The following is a 20,278-nucleotide window of genomic DNA, read 5'->3' on the forward strand; positions in this document are numbered from 1 at the left end:
TCTGCATCCTGGCCATAAACCGGTGCCCAGCCCAGACACAGACGTCTCCCCACCCCCGCCCTGCCAACCATCTGACCCATACACGCCTCTGGTGCCCAGAAGGACTGGAGGGCGGCAGCTGACCAGCCTATTCCCAATGGCCCCCCTCATGAATTCCTTTATTTCTTCACTCATTCGTTCATTCATTTAACAAACCTAATCAGGCACGGTGCTGGGCACCACATAAGACCTGGCCCTGCTGACAACTCTGACCAATGATTCCTCATTTGGGGGCAGGGCCACAAGTCTCCAGGTACGGAGGATCATCTTAGGTTCTCTCCTCTGTGTCTACAGACAGCTCATAAAGTCAAGGGCACAGTGACCAGTGAAGCCACCAAAGACAAAACTGCCATTCAGTCCTCATCACTCTCTGCCAGAACGCAAGGGTTCTGCTGTATTTTCCCTAAGCCTGGGGAACTGTGGCTGTAGAAGCCCCAGAACACTCATGAATACTCCCAGTTTTGTGGCCTGAGCCACCAAGCCTGACTCCCTCACCCATGGGAAGCCAGAGAAGATCAGGAGCAGGCCCTTCCGACCCCGTGAGCCACACATCACAGCCCTGGGACAGTGCCCACGGACAGCCGTGTGTCCTCCTGGAGAAGCTGGCACGTTACCTGCCACCGGCCCCGCCAGCTCCCCCTCTCAGCACATCGCCCGTGCCCACGGTTTGGCAGCCTGACACCAGACCATGCAGACAGGAGAAGAAGCCGAAAAGTGCTGGGAAATCATCATCTATGCTCCAAAGACAAAAAACAACAACAACAAAACAAAAAAAAACAAAAAAAAACCCACTCTAAACCCCCACCCCCAACACACACACAAAAACAAAAACAAAAAAAACTTTGGATTTCTTAGAAAAAACTGTGGGATACAAGTGCCACCTTTGTAGTGTGATTTCCATTATGTATAAAGTCATAAAAGAATCTGTGTCATTTCATGGGTTTTAGGTGCCTGTTACCTTTTGCAAGAACTGTACCTTCTAAGGAAATCACTCCTTTTTAGAAAACAAACTTTTTCCTCAATGCTTTGGAGCGCAGGGTCCAAGGAATACTTAAGTGTGCCCAGGCAAACTTGTGGGCAGAAGTGCGTAAGAGGCCAGTGTTAGGTTCTGTCCTCACTGGCAAGAAAAACAAAAACTCCCGGTTGGGCCAAATAATCTGGTGAACCAGGAGGCGGGGAAATAAAGAGAAACAACTGGTTTTTACAGTTTGGTTTAGTTGGGGCTTTGGGAGCCGGGAGAAGATGGTGCCAGGAGCTGCCCGAAGGTGCTAGATCCCCTAAAGGGAAGGAAAGAACACACACAGTTGAAAGGCAAGGCCTCAGGCCCATGGGAGAAGGGGCAGGGAGCAAGGCAAGTCCCAAGGGGCAGCTTCTCAGCGAGGGACCCATCTCTGAGGGGAGGGACACCAGAAGCGCCAGGAAGGGCGGCTCCATTTTGAGCAATAAGTTACACTCTTGTATTGTTCCAGAGATCGAGCTGCCTAATAACACATTTAAAACCGGTTGGCCATAGTTTGCGAGACGATTCTCACGGATTCCCAAAACAAGCTGCGGGAGCGTTTGCACCCAGCTCCGCGGGCCGCCCCAACCACGCGCTGCCCATGACCTGGGCGCCACCTAGTGGCCACACAAACATCTTCCTCACATTCCTGCGAAAACCTTCACCGTGACCCTGAAAAAGATCCAGGCCAACCACACCAGAAGTAATGAAGACTGATGGGGAGACGGGGCTCTAAACTCTCCCTCGGGCAGCTAGCTGTTGGCAGGCGCAGCTGTGGCCTCCTGAAAACGGTAGCCGTCGGAAAACAGTCAGAAGGTCACTCTGTGTGCTTCTATCTGGGTCCACCCCTGGATTGTAAGGGGGGGGGGGGGGCGTCAGGACCAATCGGAAAATTGGAGAAAGTTCCTTACATACCTGGAGTTTCCATCTACAGGGGGTCTCTCTCCCACCCCATCCTCATAATGCACTGCCCCCCACCTCAAATCTTTCCATCTGTCCATCCAAAATAGCCATTCTCAGAAATTATCTGAACAGCACCAGAGGGGGTGGGGGGGTGGGGAGAACGGGATACAACTACCGCATCTTGGGATGATTGTTCCCAGTTGGAAGGTGGAAGGGGGAGGGGCAGGGGCAGGGGGGTCCTCCTAGCAGAGCCCTGTGGGAGGCAGTTTTTGGGTATTTCACCAATTAAAAGTATCAACGGTGAAATCAGAGCTGCAGGGAGCAGCTAGATATTAAAGCTGAGTGAGGACACCTGGAATTCCACCGCACAGTTCTGTATTTTTGTGTATGTTTGAATTTTCTATCATTAAAAGTCGGCTTGGTTTTGTTTTTTGGGTTTTTTTTTTTGGGGGGGGGGGTGTTTTTATGTTTCAGAGAACCTTAGAAGAAGGAATTGCTCAACTTCAAGAGCCCTAGGTGGAGTCTTCCAGAAACTGAGCACCTTAACCTGTGCTCCAGATAAAGATTTGTCAGGATGATTGGACAGAGAACAAGGCACCCTCTCTGTAGAAAGACACCAACACTGACCAGGTCTTGGTAGAGCATAAATTAAGGAGAAAGGAAGATTCCCAGGGTGCCAACCAAGAGAGGGTAGCAGCATCTGTAAGATTCCAAAGAACATTTACCTGAAAGTCTCAGAAATTATTTGGAATTCTCAACAGAGGGCAAGAAGGCATAGCTTTTGTGGAACTAAGCGAATCTTCTGGGAGAGAACAGACAAAAAAGAAAATGAACATATCAAAGGAATAACAGAGGGAAAAGAAGGCGGGACGAGAAACTAAAAAATGCAATGGCCGATTTTAAACCACATGGAAAGCAGTAAGGAGAACTGGTACAGGAAATAAAATCAGATTAGTGATGCAGAAAGCCAATAATAATGATACTACACAGCAAATGTTACTTTACTTTAGGATTTCATGTGTACCAGACACTCTAAGAATGTTACAGTTATAATCTCACTAGATCTTTACAACAACCTTATGAGGCCAGGACTGGTGAGATGAGGGGAGTGACTCACTTAGCTACAAAGAAACAGAACTGAGACCCAAGCTGCCTGGTTCCAGAGCTCCAGGCTCTTATTCCTACCCCACCCTGCCTTCAACTGCTCATGTTCTCATGTTAGAATAAATTATTCCCCAACTCAGATTTAAAGAATTTGCTATGTCTCAGACAAAATTCAGTGAAAAGAGTCCTGTACCTACGTACTTCAGAGTAATTTAGCAATAAGAAAAAAAGATGCATCCCTACCAGCAGCATCTAGAAAAAAGTAGACTACCTACAAAAAAATCCAATCAGACTCAGAAAGTGTACCTAAATAAATTCCAAATAAACTAAATTTTTCAATGTAAAAAAAATTTTTTTAATTTTAACTCATTGTTTGAGTTAAATATAACCTTGGGGGTTGCTGAAGACCAAAAGCATCACCTCTGGAGCAGAGACCATATCATTATTTAGACAAGAGATTTTAAAAGTAAGTACAAGATGTTGATTAGAAACTTTTAAGAGGAATCAACAATATAAGTTGAAGAGAGTTAAAAGAGTAAAAAGATGAGAGAATAAAACATAAGAAAAGAAAAATATTAGAAAATTAAGAAAAAATATTAGAACTGATAAATAAATCCAAAAGTTGATTCTTGGAAAAGTCCAACAAAGTGTGTATGTGTGGTGGGGTGGAGGGCGTGGAGACTTACAACAAACCTAATCAAGAAAAAAAGAAAACTCAAACACATATCATTAGAAATAAGAAAGGAGAAAAGACCCCAGGTAGAGAAAATTATCTAAATTATAAAAGACTGTTCTCTATAATAGTTATATAAAGAAATCAGAAGAGCTCAGCATAGCAAATACTCTTCCAGGAAGATATCCTAGAATTGACTATCATAAAAGTAACAAACTAAAAATAACAATGATCACAGGAGAAACTGAAAAGTTTTTAAAGAGTTAGTACTATACCCACTCAAAAAGGGCACCCAGCCCATCTGGTTTTATGGATGAATTCTTTCAAACCCTCAAAAGACTATATTCTTATGTTATATAAACTGCTCCAGATGTTAGAAACGACTTTAAATCTTTCCAATTAATTTTACAGAGCCAGCATTACCCAGATACCAAAACCTAAGAAATAACAAGCAGACATACCAATTAAAGATAATAGAAAATCAAGAAACAGGTCCAAGAACACATTTAGGAATTTAGTAGTGGATAAAGGTAGTATTTCAAAATAGAGGGGAAAGATTTTTCAATATACAGTGTTGGTATTACCAAAGAACAATTGTGAAAAAAATGTTAGGTACTTGCCTTAGTGGCCAAAGAAAGGTTAAAAGATTCGGCTACATAAAAAATTTTAATTTCTATACATCAATTTCTATTAAATGGTAAAATAAAGCAGACAAGAATTATTTACCACTTATATGATGGGGAAAGTTAACATCCATACACACACACACACACACACACACACACGGAACTCTTACAAAACAATGAGAAAAAGACAAACATACCATCAGAAATATGGACCAAGACAATGAACAGGCAAATTATAATAAAATAAATATAGAGTATATAAATATATAATATATAAATACAGAAAAATTATTAAAATATTTTTAAACTTGCATTCAACTTAACCAGCTATTAATGAAATGAAAATAAAGGCAATAATAAAATTCACCCATCAAATTAACAAAGTTTTTTTAATATTATTTTTACCCTGTGTTGGTGAAGGTACAGCAAAAGAAGCTCATGTGAGTGACCAGAGTATACATTAGTCCAGTTTTTTTTTTCTGAAGGGCAATTTTGATATATTACAAATTGCTTTAAAATGTACAAATCCTTTGATACAGCAATTCCACTTCTAGGTATTAATCCCCCTCAAAAAATCATGTCTTGTATAAAGATTCGGCTACAAAAATATTCAGTAAAAGTTCGTTGCTTATAATGTAGAAAAATTAGAAACCACTTAAGTATTCATCATTAACTAGTTAACATGGATTATGGTACATTCACATAATGGAATATGTGTATTCACTTAAAATTATATTGTAGAAGAATATTTAATCACACGAATAAACATCTCTGTTGTATTGCCAAGTAACAAAAGCAATTTTCAAAACAATTGTTTCAAAACCATTTTTAATGCACACACACCTGTATGTGTACATATACATACATATACACGGAAGACTCCCAGGATATTAATAATTAGCTCTTATCTGGGGGGAGGTAAACGGATGAGTAATTCTGTGGGTCAATTTTATATTCTTCTTCATTATCTTTAAAATTTTACAAAATGAAAAAAAAATAAAATAAAATAAAATTTTACAAAATGATCATGGCCTACTTTTTAATTGACCAATGAAAGCTATTTCAAAATAGAAACTGCTAGGGCACAGTTGGCCAACACAGAATCTGGTGCATGGCATGGCTGCAGGAGTGAATTAGTCTCTCTGTACCAGTCAGTGGTGTAGTCCCACCAGCCAAGATGTAGAGCATCTAAAATGTTTGTAAGCCCATTGTTCAAATCGGCCACAGCCTTTCTTCATGGATAATAGGCTGCAAAGGCCTGATAATTAATATTCCTATTTCTGCACTCTCAAAAGTAGAGGTGTGAAACAGACAGGAGTGGGTCAGGGGAGAGTGCAGGGAACCAGGGGGCAGAACAAAGTGGGGAATCTTACCTTCTATTTCTCCTCCAGGGGCAGAGATTTTCGACATACTCAGGTAGGTGGTGGCCACGATGTCATTGTGGGTAAGGCGGTCCCTAGAATAAGGGGGTTGAAAGGGCCTGAACACAGGAGGAGGACTGTAGGCCACAGCCCACTCAGGAAGGAGAGGGCCTCAGTTTTACATCTTTAGGGGTTCCAGTCTTCACGCTGGGTATGTTACTGAGGCCTGATAATCCTAGGAAGAAGAGACTGGAAAGAAGCATTGTCCAAGACTCCTCTGGAAGGAATTAGTCCAACTGGCCAACCACCAGCATCCAACACACATCAGCCAACCAACACTGGGCTGCCAGCCTGGATGACTGGGGAGACATCAGCAAGTTGAAAGGAAAGAGGCCAGAGGCAGGAGGCAGGGTCGGGGAGTAGGAGGTTGCTCAGGGAGCCAGACCCCCGACCCAGGAAGAGAAAAGTTCCAGAAGCTCAAGAAATAATCCAGACCAGGAGAAAACCAGGTGACCAAGAAGAAACTATCTCCAAGGCCACATCTTAAATTAGCTTGTATTAGTTAATGCACAATTATGCTTTGTATCTGACTTTATATGTTACAAAGCACTTTTACCTTTTTTATCTCAAAGGACCCTCTCAGGAACCTTGAGGAATGAGTACTTTTATTATCCTCTCCATTCCAGAGATGAGCAAGTTGAGGCTCTGAAATGGAAGGTCCTCAAGACACCTGGGTAGTTCAGTGGCTGAGCCACTGAGCTCTGGGTGTGATCCCAGGGTCCTGAGATGAAGTCCCACACCGGGCTCCCTGAAGGCCTGCTTCTCTCTCTGCCTATGTCTCTTCCTCTCTCTCTCTCTCTCTCTCTCTCTCTCTGTTGTCTCTCATGAATAAATAAATAAAACCTTTAAAAAAAAAAAGAAAAAAGAAAAAGAAATAGAAGGTCCTTGCCCAAGGTCAGCCTGTGGGGAGGGGCAGAGCCAGAACGGAAACCCCAATGTCTTGACTCCAGGTCCAGTGCTTCTGCCATGTCACATGCTGCTCTTGGGCACAACACGGGGGCCTGTCCCTGTCTGGTTTCCCAGGAGGAAGGTTTCTCCCCTCCAACCATTATGGGAACTGTGGGTATGAATTCGAGCAGACTGACTATCATTAATGAGTCCATTAGCCAATAACGTCCCACGCAGACCCTCCCTCTGTGTCCCACACCTGCCCCCTTGACAATAATATACAGAATAGCTGGCATTTACTGAGCACCTACTGAAAGCCAAGCAGTATGCTAAAATCGTCACATGAATTAGCTCTAACCTCCCTCAGCCCTATGAGGCAGGTACTACAATTAGCCCCAATTTCAAATGATGGAACAAAGGTTGCCAAGATGGCAAAACCAGTATTTGAGCCAGATTTGCCTGACACGGAAACCAGAGCTTCAATCGCAGCCACCCACTGCTTACTGTCAGGCTAGAGCAAGAGTTCTCAATGCAGTGATTTCAACCCCAGGGACATTTGGCAATATCTGGAGACAATTTGAATGGGGTGGGGGTGGGAGCAGGGGCAGTGGCAGGGGCAGTAGAGAGAAGCCATGGTTGCTGCTACACATCCTATGATGCACAGGCCTATCTTCCTCAGCAAAGAATTTTCTGGCCCAAAGGGTCATAGTGCTAAATTGAGAAAGGCTGGACGGGCAAGACCTAGCTCCTTCCTTGAAATTTCCCTGGGGGCCGCTTTCCTTGGAGCCCTGTAGGCTCTCTCTCCCTCCTGGGAGTACCTTGGTCACAGGCATGCTTTCTTTAGGCAACGACACACCCAAGCCCTGTTGTGACAGACACGCTTGGGCAAAGTTGTCTTATTTTCCTGTTACATCTCATACCCATGGGATGCCTAATCTCTGCTGCTCCCTCTCTTCCTCTTTTCATACTTCATACTCGCCTTCCCAGGGAGGTGATTAAGCTTTGAATCTAAAATGCTTCATTGGGGGATCCCTGGGTGGCGCAGCGGTTTGGCGCCTGCCTTTGGCCTAGGGCGCGATCCTGGAGACCCAGGATCGATTCCCACGTCGGGCTCCCGGTGCATGGAGCCTGCTTCTCTCTGCCTGTGTCTCTGCCTCTCTTTCTCTCTCTGTGACTATCATAAATAAATAAAAAAATTAAAAAAAATAAAAAATAAAAATAAAAATAAAATGCTTCATTGGGCAGGGAGCTAACAAGAAAGACTAAATTGTCAGCAGAGCTTCATCAATTTTCCTGATGAATGATGTCAAGAAGCCCTGGAAAGTAAAAATCCCCTTAAACACCCTACAATGAGATCATCAACACCAGATAACTAGCAGCTGAGGGATTGCACAACCGCCTTCATGACCAATCCCTGGAAAAGAGAAGCACCTTGGAGAAGAATGGGACTTCTCACCTCTGGTCTTATCTGAGCCTTGAGAGAAAGGCAGGAAAACGGGAGGAGGGAAATTCTGTTCGTATAAGGTGGGAATAGCCTTTTGAGTTTTCATTTTTTAACAAAAAAAGCAAATATTTAAAAATCAAATGGAAGATTAAGTTACAGAAGAAAGGCCATGTGGACCATATCATATTCCCAGGATTCAGGTAATAACAAAAGTTTATCTGAGTCTTTTGGGGGCGGGGGTTGGAGAAGCACTTTTTCTGGATAAGAACTTGCAGCACAGCAGCAGAACACTTTTTGGCCAAGAGTTGGGTTTTAGGGCTTGGGGTTGCTTTTGGAAAATACAGCAAGTCTGAAAATAGACTCACAATAAAAATGCCACTTCAACCCAAACCAGAGATGCAACCACCAGATTCCGTAACATGTTTGGATTGTACAGTACGCTGATGCCTTTGACACAGCTCACATGGACCCGGCAAGGCCCACCCACCATCCACAAGACAACCATACCCGTGTGCACGTGAGCACAAGAGTCCGCACGCACAGACACACAGACGCAGACAGCCAATCGGCCCCCATCAACGCAGCGCACTCAGGTGCACACACACTGTGAACTGAGAGGCAGAGGTGGTTCTGGGGATGGAGAACACATCTCTGCCCCAGACCACTTGCCCACGGAACATACCTGCGGTCAGGGCCCTAGAAGCCTCTCCCTCCTGGCCCTCCTGGCTACTGCTTTCCTCTCTAATTCCCACAAGCTGTTTTCTCTCGGCCTGGGGAACTGGCACACACTTTAATGGCTCTGTGGCCTGGGGGTTTTCCCTGGTCTCTCATTACCCTGCTGGCTGGGGGTGCCGTGGCCTGAGACCAAAGGAGAACATGCTGGGAACCACATGGCCAAGAGTTTTTGGGGGCAGAGAAAGGACAACTCTCTTTTTGGAAAGCCTGATGTATGAAAGGTCCTGGTGCTCCTGCGTGGGGACCCCTAACAGCCTTCCAGGTGTGAGAGAGATCACCTTAGCGTACTGGGAAGCAGGTAGCCCAGTGTTTAAGAACACAGGCTTTGGGAGCAGCAGGCTTGGGTTCAATCTTGGCCTCAGCTGCTTCCCAGCTGTCACTTCAGACAGGTCACCCCCTCATCTATAAAGTAGTCAGGAGTCGAGCTGAGGATCAGGCAATGTCCAACATGTGAAATACTTGCTGAGCACAGGGTCTGGCACACAGTAGGTGCTCAGCAGATGGCAGAGCACTTTTCCAAGATGTCCACAAGCTCTTGCCCTCACCTGTTCCAAGCCTGCAGTGGCCCCACACCATTTCATGGTAGCAACCCATGGTGGGGCTGGGGCAGGGTGGGTCATGGTCCATCCACCCAGAAGCTCTACTCTTTGCAGTTTCCTTGCCTTTGCATATGATCCTCTCCTCACTGAAATGCCCTCAAGCTGGACTTAACAAAACCCCACCTCCTCCAGGAAGCCTTCCTGGCATCCCCTGCCCTAAGGTATCTCAGGTACCCATCTGGCTACCCTCCTATGCCTTGGGGCAGGCCTGTAAGTGAGCTTCCCAAGAACAGCCCACACCCTCTCTTTCTCTGGCCTCCCAGCAGCGGATACTCCCTCACCTGAAATAGATTCTCCCACTATATGCTCTGAACTGAGGGAAACTGAAGGACCCAGTGAGCCCTGAAGATAGCCACCTCCAGAGACTCTGGGACTCAGCACTCACCAGTCCATGACGCGAATCTTCATTTTTTCACACATGGAGGGAAACTGAGAGGGAAAAGAGATGTGTTGAGGTGGGGTTCTTTTAAAGAAGGGGAAGTCCAGGATACAGGCAGAACATCAGGGAGGCCAGGAGCGCAGGGCCTCCTGGAATGGGCCGGAGGGGGCAAGGCTCACCATGGCAGGCAGAGTGATGCTCTGGTTCCACTGAGGGTTGGCTGTCTTCTCCAGGATCTTGCTGCAGAGCTAGAAGACACAGAGGACAGGTGGATGGAGCTCCGAGAGGACTATGGATTCCCTTAGGGACCACCTCACCAGCCAGGGGCTGTTCTCCGCCATGTTGGCCACCCTTCAGGCTGGGCAGAAGAGCCTGGGAGCCTTGATGGCTCAGACACAGGGAACTGCAGAGGCAAAGCTACATGGTAAATCAGACCCAAAGCTGGAGGGGATGGGGTAGGGGTGGGAGGGGAAAGGGGGAGGGGTGGGAGGGATACATTGCCTGAATTCCACAGTCCTTCTACCTTTATCTCCTACCTCTGGCTGGAAATCCTCCTCCCCCACCTCCCATATGGGCATGACCTTAGTGTGGGGGCCTAAGTCCAGACTAGCTGTCCTAGGGGTCCTGAGGCCTGGGCACCAGTCAGCCCAGACCACCTGTCCCTTTGGAAGACTGTGAGCCCTAAGAGATTAGAGATGGGAGGTGGGAGGTGTGGGAGATGATAGCTGGAGGGCCAGGGCCTGGCCCAGGTGCCAGCATCTGAAAATGAGAGGAGAAATCATGAACATACAAACCCCATAAGCCAGTCTGCCTCAGATCAGCCCTGCTCTTAAGACTGGGCTTTCCACAATCAAGAAGCCTAGCAGAGGTGGAAATTAGATCCAAATCGTGGCTTATGTGCTCTACTTGCACTTGGAACCCTTGGGGAGTTGCCAGTCCTCTTAGCCAGCTCCAGGGCATCCTGTACTCCCACAGGAACAACAGGTAAAGACTCTATTTCAGATACATACATCCTGGTAGGTGTGCACGTCCTGTAGCCTTTTTCAGAGCATTTACTATGAGCCCTGCAGCATGCTAAGCATTTATGTGCATTATCTCATTTAATGAGCATATGATTGGGGGCTTCAGTTCCTCCATCAAATGAAGGTGCAGCCTCCATGGGGGCCCCAGGACCTTGTATCCATCCCTGGTTTACTCAATGCCAGCCCCTGTCCCCACCCTCCCAACCTCCCTGTGAGAAAAGCCCAGGCAAAGGTTGGGGGTCAAAGATGGGTGCCATGATTTGCTCCTGTGTCAGCAAAGAAAGGAGTAAGGAAAGAAGAGAGACCGGCAATCTCATGGGACAATGGGCAGAGAGTGAATGAAAATTCGAAGAGTTGAAGGCACATAAAAAGATACTCAACTTCCCTCATAAGAAAAGAAACACAAAGCCAAGATACTATTTCTCACCCATTAGATTCATAAAATTCTCTAAAATCTTATAGCCCTCTGTTGGCAAGGCTATGGAGAAACTGCACTCTCAGATTTTGCTGGTGGGAGAAAAAAAATACCTCAACCCTCCAGGGAGCAACTGGCCACTATCTCTCCAAATTGCAAATGCAAAAACCCTTTGACTTACCAGTTCTACTTCTAGACATTTATCATACAGAAACACTTACATATGTGTAAAATGACACACGTAATGAGGTTTTTCAAGTGTCAAGGATATGGAACAACGCAGGTGTCCACCAGTAGAAGACAGATTAGATAAACGATGGTGCATCCATGCAATGGGGTACTATGTAGCTCTAAAAAGAATGAGGACTGCTCTATAATGTGAAAAAACTTCCAAGTTATGTTAACAGAAAAAGACAAGTACTGGGGATGTAATGTACTATATGATGATTCTATGGTAGAGTAGGTATGATGTATTTGAAAATTATTAAAATAGTAGTTTCTAGGGATTCTCATCACAAGGAAAAAAACTTTTTTCTTCCTTTTTTTTTTTTTTTTGTACCTATATGAGATGATGGATGTTAACTAAACTTATGACAATCATTTTGCAGGTAAGTCAAGTCATCATGCTCAAAAATTTATTTCAAAAGCTGTTCAATAACCTAAGAAAATACTAACCTATAAAAACAGTTGAACAAACTGAAGAGATACAGTTGATTCTTTTTTTTTTTTTAAGATTTTTTAAATTTATTCATGAGAGACACAGAGAGAGAGGCAGAGACACAGGCAGAGGGAGAAGCAGGCTCCCTGCAGGGAACCCGATGTGGGACTCGATCCCAGGACTCCAGGATCACTCCCTGAACCAAGGGCAGACACTCAACTGCTGAGCCACCCAGGTGTCCCCATACAGTTGATTCTTGCACCTGATTCTTACACATTCTATAAATCACCAAGAACACTGAATTCATGAATATTAAACCATTGCTCTGGGGGAATTACAGGGTTGGGTTCTTACCAGCATCTGTCACAACATTTTTGTCAACTAATCAATACATAACCTTGTGTCGTGTGCATTTCTGATTAAAGATATCTTATTTAATATATATTGTTGATTCATTAACATTGAATTCGTCATCAGCAGCACTAACTCATACTTTAATGAAGCTTATCTAGCATATTTTCTCATAAGGTACATCCCAGCCTTTTCGCACAAAGAAATATCAGACAGCCTTTCAGCACTACCCAGGGGTGGTGGGGGGGGGGTTTAAATAGTAATATCACAAAAAAAAGCACCAAAATGAGAAAAACATGACACTAGGTAGACCAAGTAAAGGACACATATTTATAGGAGAACTGAAACAAAAAGGCAGACTCACACTGTTCCAATTCAGTCTGCAAACACTCAGGAAAGCACCATAAGTATTAATTTTGGGATTACAGGGGCACGCAGGTGGCTCAGTGGTTGAGCATCTGCCTTTGGCTCAGGTCGTGATCCTGGGGTCCTGGGATCGAGTCCTGCACCAGGCTCCCCACAGGGAGCCTGCTTCTCCCTCTGCCTATGTCTCTGCCACTATGTCTCATGAATAAATAAATAAAATCTTTTTAAAAAATAGGGGGATTGAATAAATAAAAATTAAAAAAAAAATAGGGGGATTGCAAATAAATTTTATCAAGTAGGTGAATTTGCAAATATGGGACCCACGAATAATGAAAATCAACTTAATCTAAATCCAATTTTTTTCCAGCGCGGGAGAGGGGAGGGTTGGGAGTGAAAGCAGGGGAGAGAAAAAAACATACTACAAGGAAATACACACAAATGTTAACAGTGATTATCTCCATAGTGACAAAGGGTACAGAAATATGGTTAATTTTTTTCATTTTCCTTGATTTTCTCTGACTTTCTCCAATTTTTTCTACAACCAAGACTTTTTTTCTTGCATTCAGGAAAAAAGTTGTTTTAAAGTCTCCCACCCTGCCCCCCAAGTACCTCTCCTTTCCTTCTCACCAGGTGTGTGTTTGTGTAATAGTTGGTATGGTTCACATCATGGATAATAGTGCCACCAAGTGTCCATAGGAGGAAGTGCAATGAGGGGCAGGCTGTGCTGGGTGAGCTTACAAAGGACAAAACCCCAGGACTCCAGATTAAGCTGTAGTGAGAAAAAGTGACACACGGGTAGGCTGAGGGAAAGGGACAGGCAGAATGAGACAGGTAGTAAGGGTAGCTGGAGGAGAGAGGGGGGTGACACAAAGGTCCAGGGACCCCAGGGGAACCCAACAGGTTGAAGGTTTCAGAAAGGAGGAGCTCAACTGCCTCCATCACAATAAGCCTCTTCCTTCTAGGGGAAAAGTGGGGGAGATGTAGCTTCTTGCAGAAACTAGCTCACCAATCAGCTTTATATAGTCCCTCGCTTGGGTCGGATCCCCGACCTCCATCATCTTCCACAGCCATTTGCACCTACCTAGAAAACCCCCCAGGGTCAGCCAAGGGCATCTCAGAACAGAAGACCTTGGAAGATCAAGGTGCCATGAGGACCCAGAAGTAGCCAGGAGCCCCGGAACTCTGAGACTCAGCTCCAGGAAAAGCCATTTAATTTGAGGGCAGGTCAGTCTTACTTCTCACCACCATCAAAGCACCCTACTATTTTGGGGAATGTGAAATAAAAAATAAAAACAATCTTGAAATACGACTTTCTTTATCTGTCAAATTGGGAAATTAATCCCAGTCCTTGGTGGAAGTGTCGCACAAGCCTGTCCAGCCACACCTTCCCACTTGCTTGTCGACTTCATTCATTCTGTTACAGTCCCTCCTGAGGCTAGATACAGGCCATCAGACCCATACCCCAAGCCCAAACTAACACTGCACTTGGGTGAGGACCTCATACTTGGGCAAGGAACTGCACTTGGGTGAGGACCCACAGTGATCACTTACACCTCAGTGTGAGAGAGTTTAAGATCGGAGTTACCTGTCCCACATTTTCACTGAGACCCTGAGTTAGGCTCAAGATGGAGGAGCCAGCTTGTAGGAGCCCCACTGGCCAACTTCAGGACAGTTCATACATCCAGCACAATGACTGATTTTACCATGTTGAATCAATAAAAAAGGTATTGAGGTCCACAGTAATATTGAAAGGGGTCAAGGGTGGGAGGGGGAGGAAAGCTCTTCTTTCCAGAAAAACACTAACTTATAAAGAGAGAAGGAATGATGAGAAAATCACCACTTTGCAACCCCAAGTAAATGACTTGTTCAGGTAAGGAGGCCAATGGCTGCATAGACCATTAGGTAAGAAGTTGCTGAGAAACAGGATATGCACACAGTGCTAAGATACCACCCCCAGATGATCTGCAAAGTACAAACAGGTAGTTCGACAAGGGATATATCTGGAGACACCATCTTAAGCAAATGATCAATCATCACCAGTGATGGGACAACCTCATGTTGCTTCCTGTTGTGATGCAATACAATGCACACAACATCACCTCTGACACATTCTTGCTAAATACTGAATCTGAAGCTAATCTGGCCTCAAGAACTAATTTCCAGTTTATAGGAAATACAGGGGCCAGAGGAGCAAGGTAAATAACACTGGAAGGAAATAATCTGACAAATCCAGAACATGGACAAATGGCCTGGGCTCTTCAAAAAGATCAATGTCATGGGGTGAGAAAAATTGTTGGAGGGTGGGAAGGGGGAAAGTCAGGAGGAGCTGTTACACGAAAGACCACAGAGGACCAAATGCAGAGCATGAATTCTAGTGGGGTCTTAAATCAGCACAAAATTAAGCCAGCTGTAAAGGACATTTGGGGGATAATCAGAGAAAATTTATATGAACCAGTATCTGATAATATCAGGGAATGATTGTTAACCTCGTAGGTGTGATAAGATTACTGGAGTTACAAAGAATTTTCTTTCTCTCAGGAGATGTATCCTGAAGTCTTTAGGAGTATAATCTGCAACTAGGTTTCAAATGATTCAGCCAGGAAAAAAAAAAAAAAGTATCTATACATAGAAAGTAAATGCAACAAAATGTTAGCAGTTGCTTCAATCTAAGTGAAGGTCATACCAGTGGGAGGGATGTTCCTTGAGTAACTCTTCTAACTTTTCTCAATGTTTTAAAATAGTCAAAATAAAGAGCTGGGGAAAATGTCTATTACCTATACATGAAGAAAAAACCGGAAATCGGGCACCAAAAATGAACTCTGTATGGTGCATTGTTGGTAACTTCATTTACTTTTTTTTCTGTGATTTTTCAAACTGGGCTAGTAAACATGTGCATCAGTAATAAAAGGAGAAAAGAAACAAAAGGCGGGGAGTTAAGTCTGGTAGGCATCAGACAGGACACCCCTCTCTCCCCGTCCCCCACTCCCAGCTCAGAGCCTCCCTTTGTTGGTGGCATGGGCTGGCCCATCCCGCTCCTTTTTAAAACGCATCTAAGAAGAGATTGAGTGAAAGGAAAATGGCCAAGTGCTGTGTGAATGGGAACCCACACCACCTCCATCACCACCCTCAACTTCTAGTGTTGATTGTTCATTTTTAAAACTTCTCCCCCTTGTCCTATTAACACCTGCGGGGTTTCTTCCCCCTGCGCACCTCTGCCTGGGGAGCAAAGGAGGAGCGGGCCGCAAGGCCCCCACTCTCCCGCCACCCAGCCCAAATTCTCAGTCCTTCTCCCCTGCCCCGGGGCAATTTTCCTGCAAGCCAAGGGACTCAGCTCTCCCAGCCCTGGTTCTGCGGCAGGTGGAACCCTGCGCAAGGTTGGCACGACCTCCGAGCTCCGTCCTCCACCCCTCGCGGGGGCAGGGGCTGGGGGCTCTGGGAGCGCGGCCAGTCTGCGCCCACCTGTCATTGCCCCACCATTTCCACCGTGATCTCTGCTTTGAGGTTGGAGCTAAATAATAGGACCGGGTTCTCGCCCACAAGTCGGAGAAACAGACGCTGATTACCGGGCAGGAATGGAAACCCGGCTGCAGGGGGCCTCGGGCTCCGTGGGTCGCCGAGGGCCCACGAGTGCTTCGGGCTGATGGGCGCGGGGCGGCTGGACGGCTGACAGCGGCTGGACTGGGGACGCGGGGACCCGAGGCCACAGCAGCAGGTGCGCCCCGGGGTGCAGGCAGGGAGCCCCCGGGGCTGCACGCTCCCGGCCGCGGCTGCAGGGCTGCGTGCTCCCGGCAGGGGGCGCCACGCCCCGGAGCACAAAGGGCGCTGACTCCAGCCAGGGAGAGGCGGGCGAGAAAGTTCAAGAAAGCTCAGCTGGATTGTGCGGTTTGAGCTTCATTGTGCAAACGGGGCTGTTTTAGACGGATTATTCTGGGGCTTTCTGTGGGGAGAACCCAGAGGAGAGAATGAACCCCAGGCTGCTGCGTGGTCCTGGGAAGAGACTGACGGCGGGCGGAGGGGAGGGAAGGGCCCTGGAGCAGGTGTGAGGTCCAGAGCAAGGGGCGGGGGGCGGGGCGCGGGGCGGGGGGGGGGGGGGCGTGTTTGATGTGAGGAGGTTAGAACAAAGGGAAGAAGCAGGCCTGGCCCACGTATTCCGCCTTTGATGGTGGTACCGGCTAAGGATGAAGGCTCTCGGGAGGGGGCAGGCGGGGCAGAGAGCCCAGGGGGCAGCAGATAGAGATGTAGAGACCCGGGAAGGTCTGGGGCTGTGGGGGTGGGGGTGGGAGTTGTGGGACTCCGCCGTGGAGGGGTAAGGCTGAAGCCCGGTGGTGGCCCAGATGCCAGGGGGAGCCTGACGGATGGGCATAGGAGGCTGGAGAGGGCTTGCCTGCCTGGGGTGGGCTGGAGGGAGGGGGCCCACGGGAGCCCCAGTTACAGCCCTGCCTCTGGGCAGAAAGGCAGGCTGCAGGGAAGAGAGATGTGACTCATCCCTAGGGCCCCCACCAGAGTGGACTTTCTCCACTCCACTCCTGCCACAGTTTTTTAAAATAATCATTATGTTTCTGTTACCTTCTTTAAAGTTTCCCTATTTTATGCCTTCACGTCTGGTTTGCATGCTACCGCTTAATTTTCCCCCAAACCGTCCTTTATCTGTCCACTGTCTGTCCACCCCGTGTCTACTACCTGTGTGTCTCAGGCACCCCAAGCAGAGCCATCCACAGGCGTGTGCATGGCAGCCCCGGAGAGCCAGGCCTGGGTGAGTCTCTCACCATGTGTCACCCAGTCAGCCCCTCCAAATGCACATTCTTATGTGCGTGCCTCACATCAGCCTTCACTCTGCTCAGCACTCATCCACGGGGACACTTGGTGGTCACCCTCCCAAGAGAATCCTCCCACTTCCTTGCTCCTTACCATTTTCCCCGCAAAGCTGACTTCCATGAAGGGATCTACCAAATTCTTCTTGTTGCTGTCAAAGCCAAAGATCTGCTTCACATTGTCCATCACGGCATCATCCACTGGGGAGAACATGCTAGTCAGTGCCCGCCTGCCGTCCAACCTCCAAAACCTGACTTTCCACCTCCTTCCCTCTCTTCAGTCTTGAGACTCCCTGAGAGAGACGCTGTGGCACCCCGTCAGCCTGGGGAGCCCCAGAACAGCAGCTCCTGAGGACACACACTCCTCCCTTACCAGCCTGAACAGCTTTGTTCCTGCCCCTGCTCTCAAGCAGTTTCCAAATGGAGCCACCAAATGATTGATTGATTGATTGATTGATTGATTAGCAATCTACATCACTAAGGGCAGGTAACAATCCAGAAAAAGGCTGGAAGTTGTTATAATAGTATCCCATCATTGGTGCCTGTTTGACATTTCCTTTAAGTCCATAGCACAGTGATTGGTCTGATGTTAACCAACAGGTTAATTCCGGTGTTTTTATTTTTAAAGAATTTTGGGAGCACCTGGGTGGCTCAGCTGGTTAAGCATCTGCCTTCAGCGCAGGTCGTGATCCGAGAGTCTCTGGGATCGAGCCCCACATCAGGCTCCCTGCTTAACGAGGAGCCTGCTTCTCCCTCTCCCTCTGCTGCTGCTCTCTCTCTCTCTCAAATAAAACCAAAAAAAAAAAAAAAAATCTTTTTTTAAAAAAAGAATGTTTAACTATGCTGCTGCAAACCAATATTTTACTGAATTAGTCATATTATTTACAAATGTATACGCAGATAGATGGATATGTGCACATGTATATTTCTAGTATGTATCAAAGTCTATGTGTGTATGAATGAGAGGAGGAGACAGTTACAGATTATATACCAGCTGCTGTGTACATGAATAAGACAGATAACAACGATTAGCAAATAGTGATGTCCTATTTACCACCTATTTCTTTTTATTTATATTTAAACAAGATTGCAGAGAATTAAATACAAAGCACATTCACCATGAACAAAGCAAACATTTCTATTTCCCCGGCCCTCTGCAGGCGCTCACCAGCCTCACTTCTGCATAGTGTCAGCCAATAAATGAAGAATATTATTAAGCATGTATTGTAATGCCCATCTAATACCAATTACTTACTTAAAGGTTTTCCCCATGATTTTGCTACAGTGAAGCTTGTACAGAAGGAATGTGTTTCTTTTATTGAGTCATTAGTCAAAGTTTGAGCAAAACCTCAAATAATTAGCTTTATGCAAAACTTATAAACAGGGACCTAAGTTGCAAATGCTCTCCCTGACTCTGCTATGGACAGAACTGCTTGGTGATGCCAATACATGCTTCAAAACAGTGGCTTACCCTTTAACAATACCCAGTGTGTGAACCCTACTCCATAGCCAGTCAGTGTGAAACAGAGGAAGGGGGGGGGCCTGTACACCTTTAAAGGTCTGTACACCTTTAAAGATCCCCAGGTCGTTCTAATGTGTGCCTGGATTGACACTCAAGACTTTAAAATATTCAGCATAGTTCCGCCAGCATTCACTGAGCCCACAGGGGATGGGGGTGGTGCAGGGCCAGTCATTATGAAAAACCAGGCAGGGGTCACACTGTCTCTCTTGGGAGGATAAGGACATGGCCACAGCTAGGATGACCCACTGCCCCGGGTGGTCAGAGACTGAAGGGTTTCCCAGGATGGGGGACTTTTGGCACTGAAACCAGGACAGTCCCAGGCAAACCGACATGATGGCTCACCAAGTGGATGGGTTTCTCATCCGTCGCAAAACTGAGTCCTGCCAACACCTCAGTGACTTCTTCCCCAGCCTAGGGACCTCGCTCATAATCTCAGTCTTAGGCCTCCAACCCAGACTCACTTTGTGGTAAGTCCTCCGCTCTGAAGATCTTCAGGCAGAAGTGGGCTCCTCGCAGGGCCACGCCAGTTGGCCTGAGCAGATTGTTTTCAATGTCCTCCTTGTCTTCAGAGGGGTCCTTTCTCTCCAGCTACAATGCAACCACATATGATTCCTTAAAGAGCTCTTGAGCACAATATTTTCCCTTCTTCAACTGACATCTCTTACACGGTACATTTTAAAGAAAGGTGGATCTCGCCCTGCTGCTTACTAACGTGGGATCTCAGGCAGGTTCCTCCCCACCGAGACTCTCTGCTTCCTCACCTGGACAGTGGAAACAGTAACACAGACTTCACAGACTGCTGGGCAAATCAACTTCCATAATGCATAAATGCACATGGTGGGCATTCACGAACCTTGGCCTCCTTCCTGCTCCACCCATTAACAAGAGTGCAGAAGTGACAGGTCTAAACTGGCCTCTCTGTCTTCAATAACATGTGTTCGTTCCCTCAACAAATATTTGGTATTAGTGAGTGACCACCAGGATGTGCTGAAGGAGGAGGGATGCAGCAGTGAACAGGCAGACAGAGGTCCTGCCCCCATGGAGCTCACTCACAGGGAAAGCCCCCCTTAAAGCAAGCTCCTATCCTGCCATTCCACTGGCTGGAAATACAGACCTGATGATGGGAACTGGAGCAACCATCGCGAACCATGAGATGGGAGCTGCATGATGATGACTATAGGACAAAGACCAGGAGCCTGGGTCTCTGGTCATTGTGGGAGCACTATGCCAGTTCTGAACTGCCTCCCCAGGCATTTAGGAGGGAAAGAAGCACACCTCTATCCTTCTTAATGCCTATGATTCAGGGTATCTTTGAACCTATA

The 20,278-nt window shown here is 46.6% G+C and overlaps 1 protein-coding gene across 1 annotated transcript in view; it reads right to left on the reverse strand.

Moving 5' to 3' along the window:
• The window catches only part of DYSF (dysferlin), a 216,308-nt gene that overhangs the window by 125,902 nt on the left and 70,128 nt on the right, over positions 1–20,278 (reverse strand). Inside the window, 5 exon segments of the mRNA XM_038561780.1 lie at positions 5,719–5,801; positions 9,818–9,861; positions 9,991–10,059; positions 17,532–17,635; positions 19,418–19,544. Of these exon segments, the coding sequence (XP_038417708.1) occupies positions 5,719–5,801; positions 9,818–9,861; positions 9,991–10,059; positions 17,532–17,635; positions 19,418–19,544 (427 nt within the window).

Source organism: Canis lupus, chromosome 17, assembly GCF_011100685.1.
Source record: "Canis lupus familiaris isolate Mischka breed German Shepherd chromosome 17, alternate assembly UU_Cfam_GSD_1.0, whole genome shotgun sequence".
NCBI lineage: Eukaryota > Metazoa > Chordata > Mammalia > Carnivora > Canidae > Canis > Canis lupus.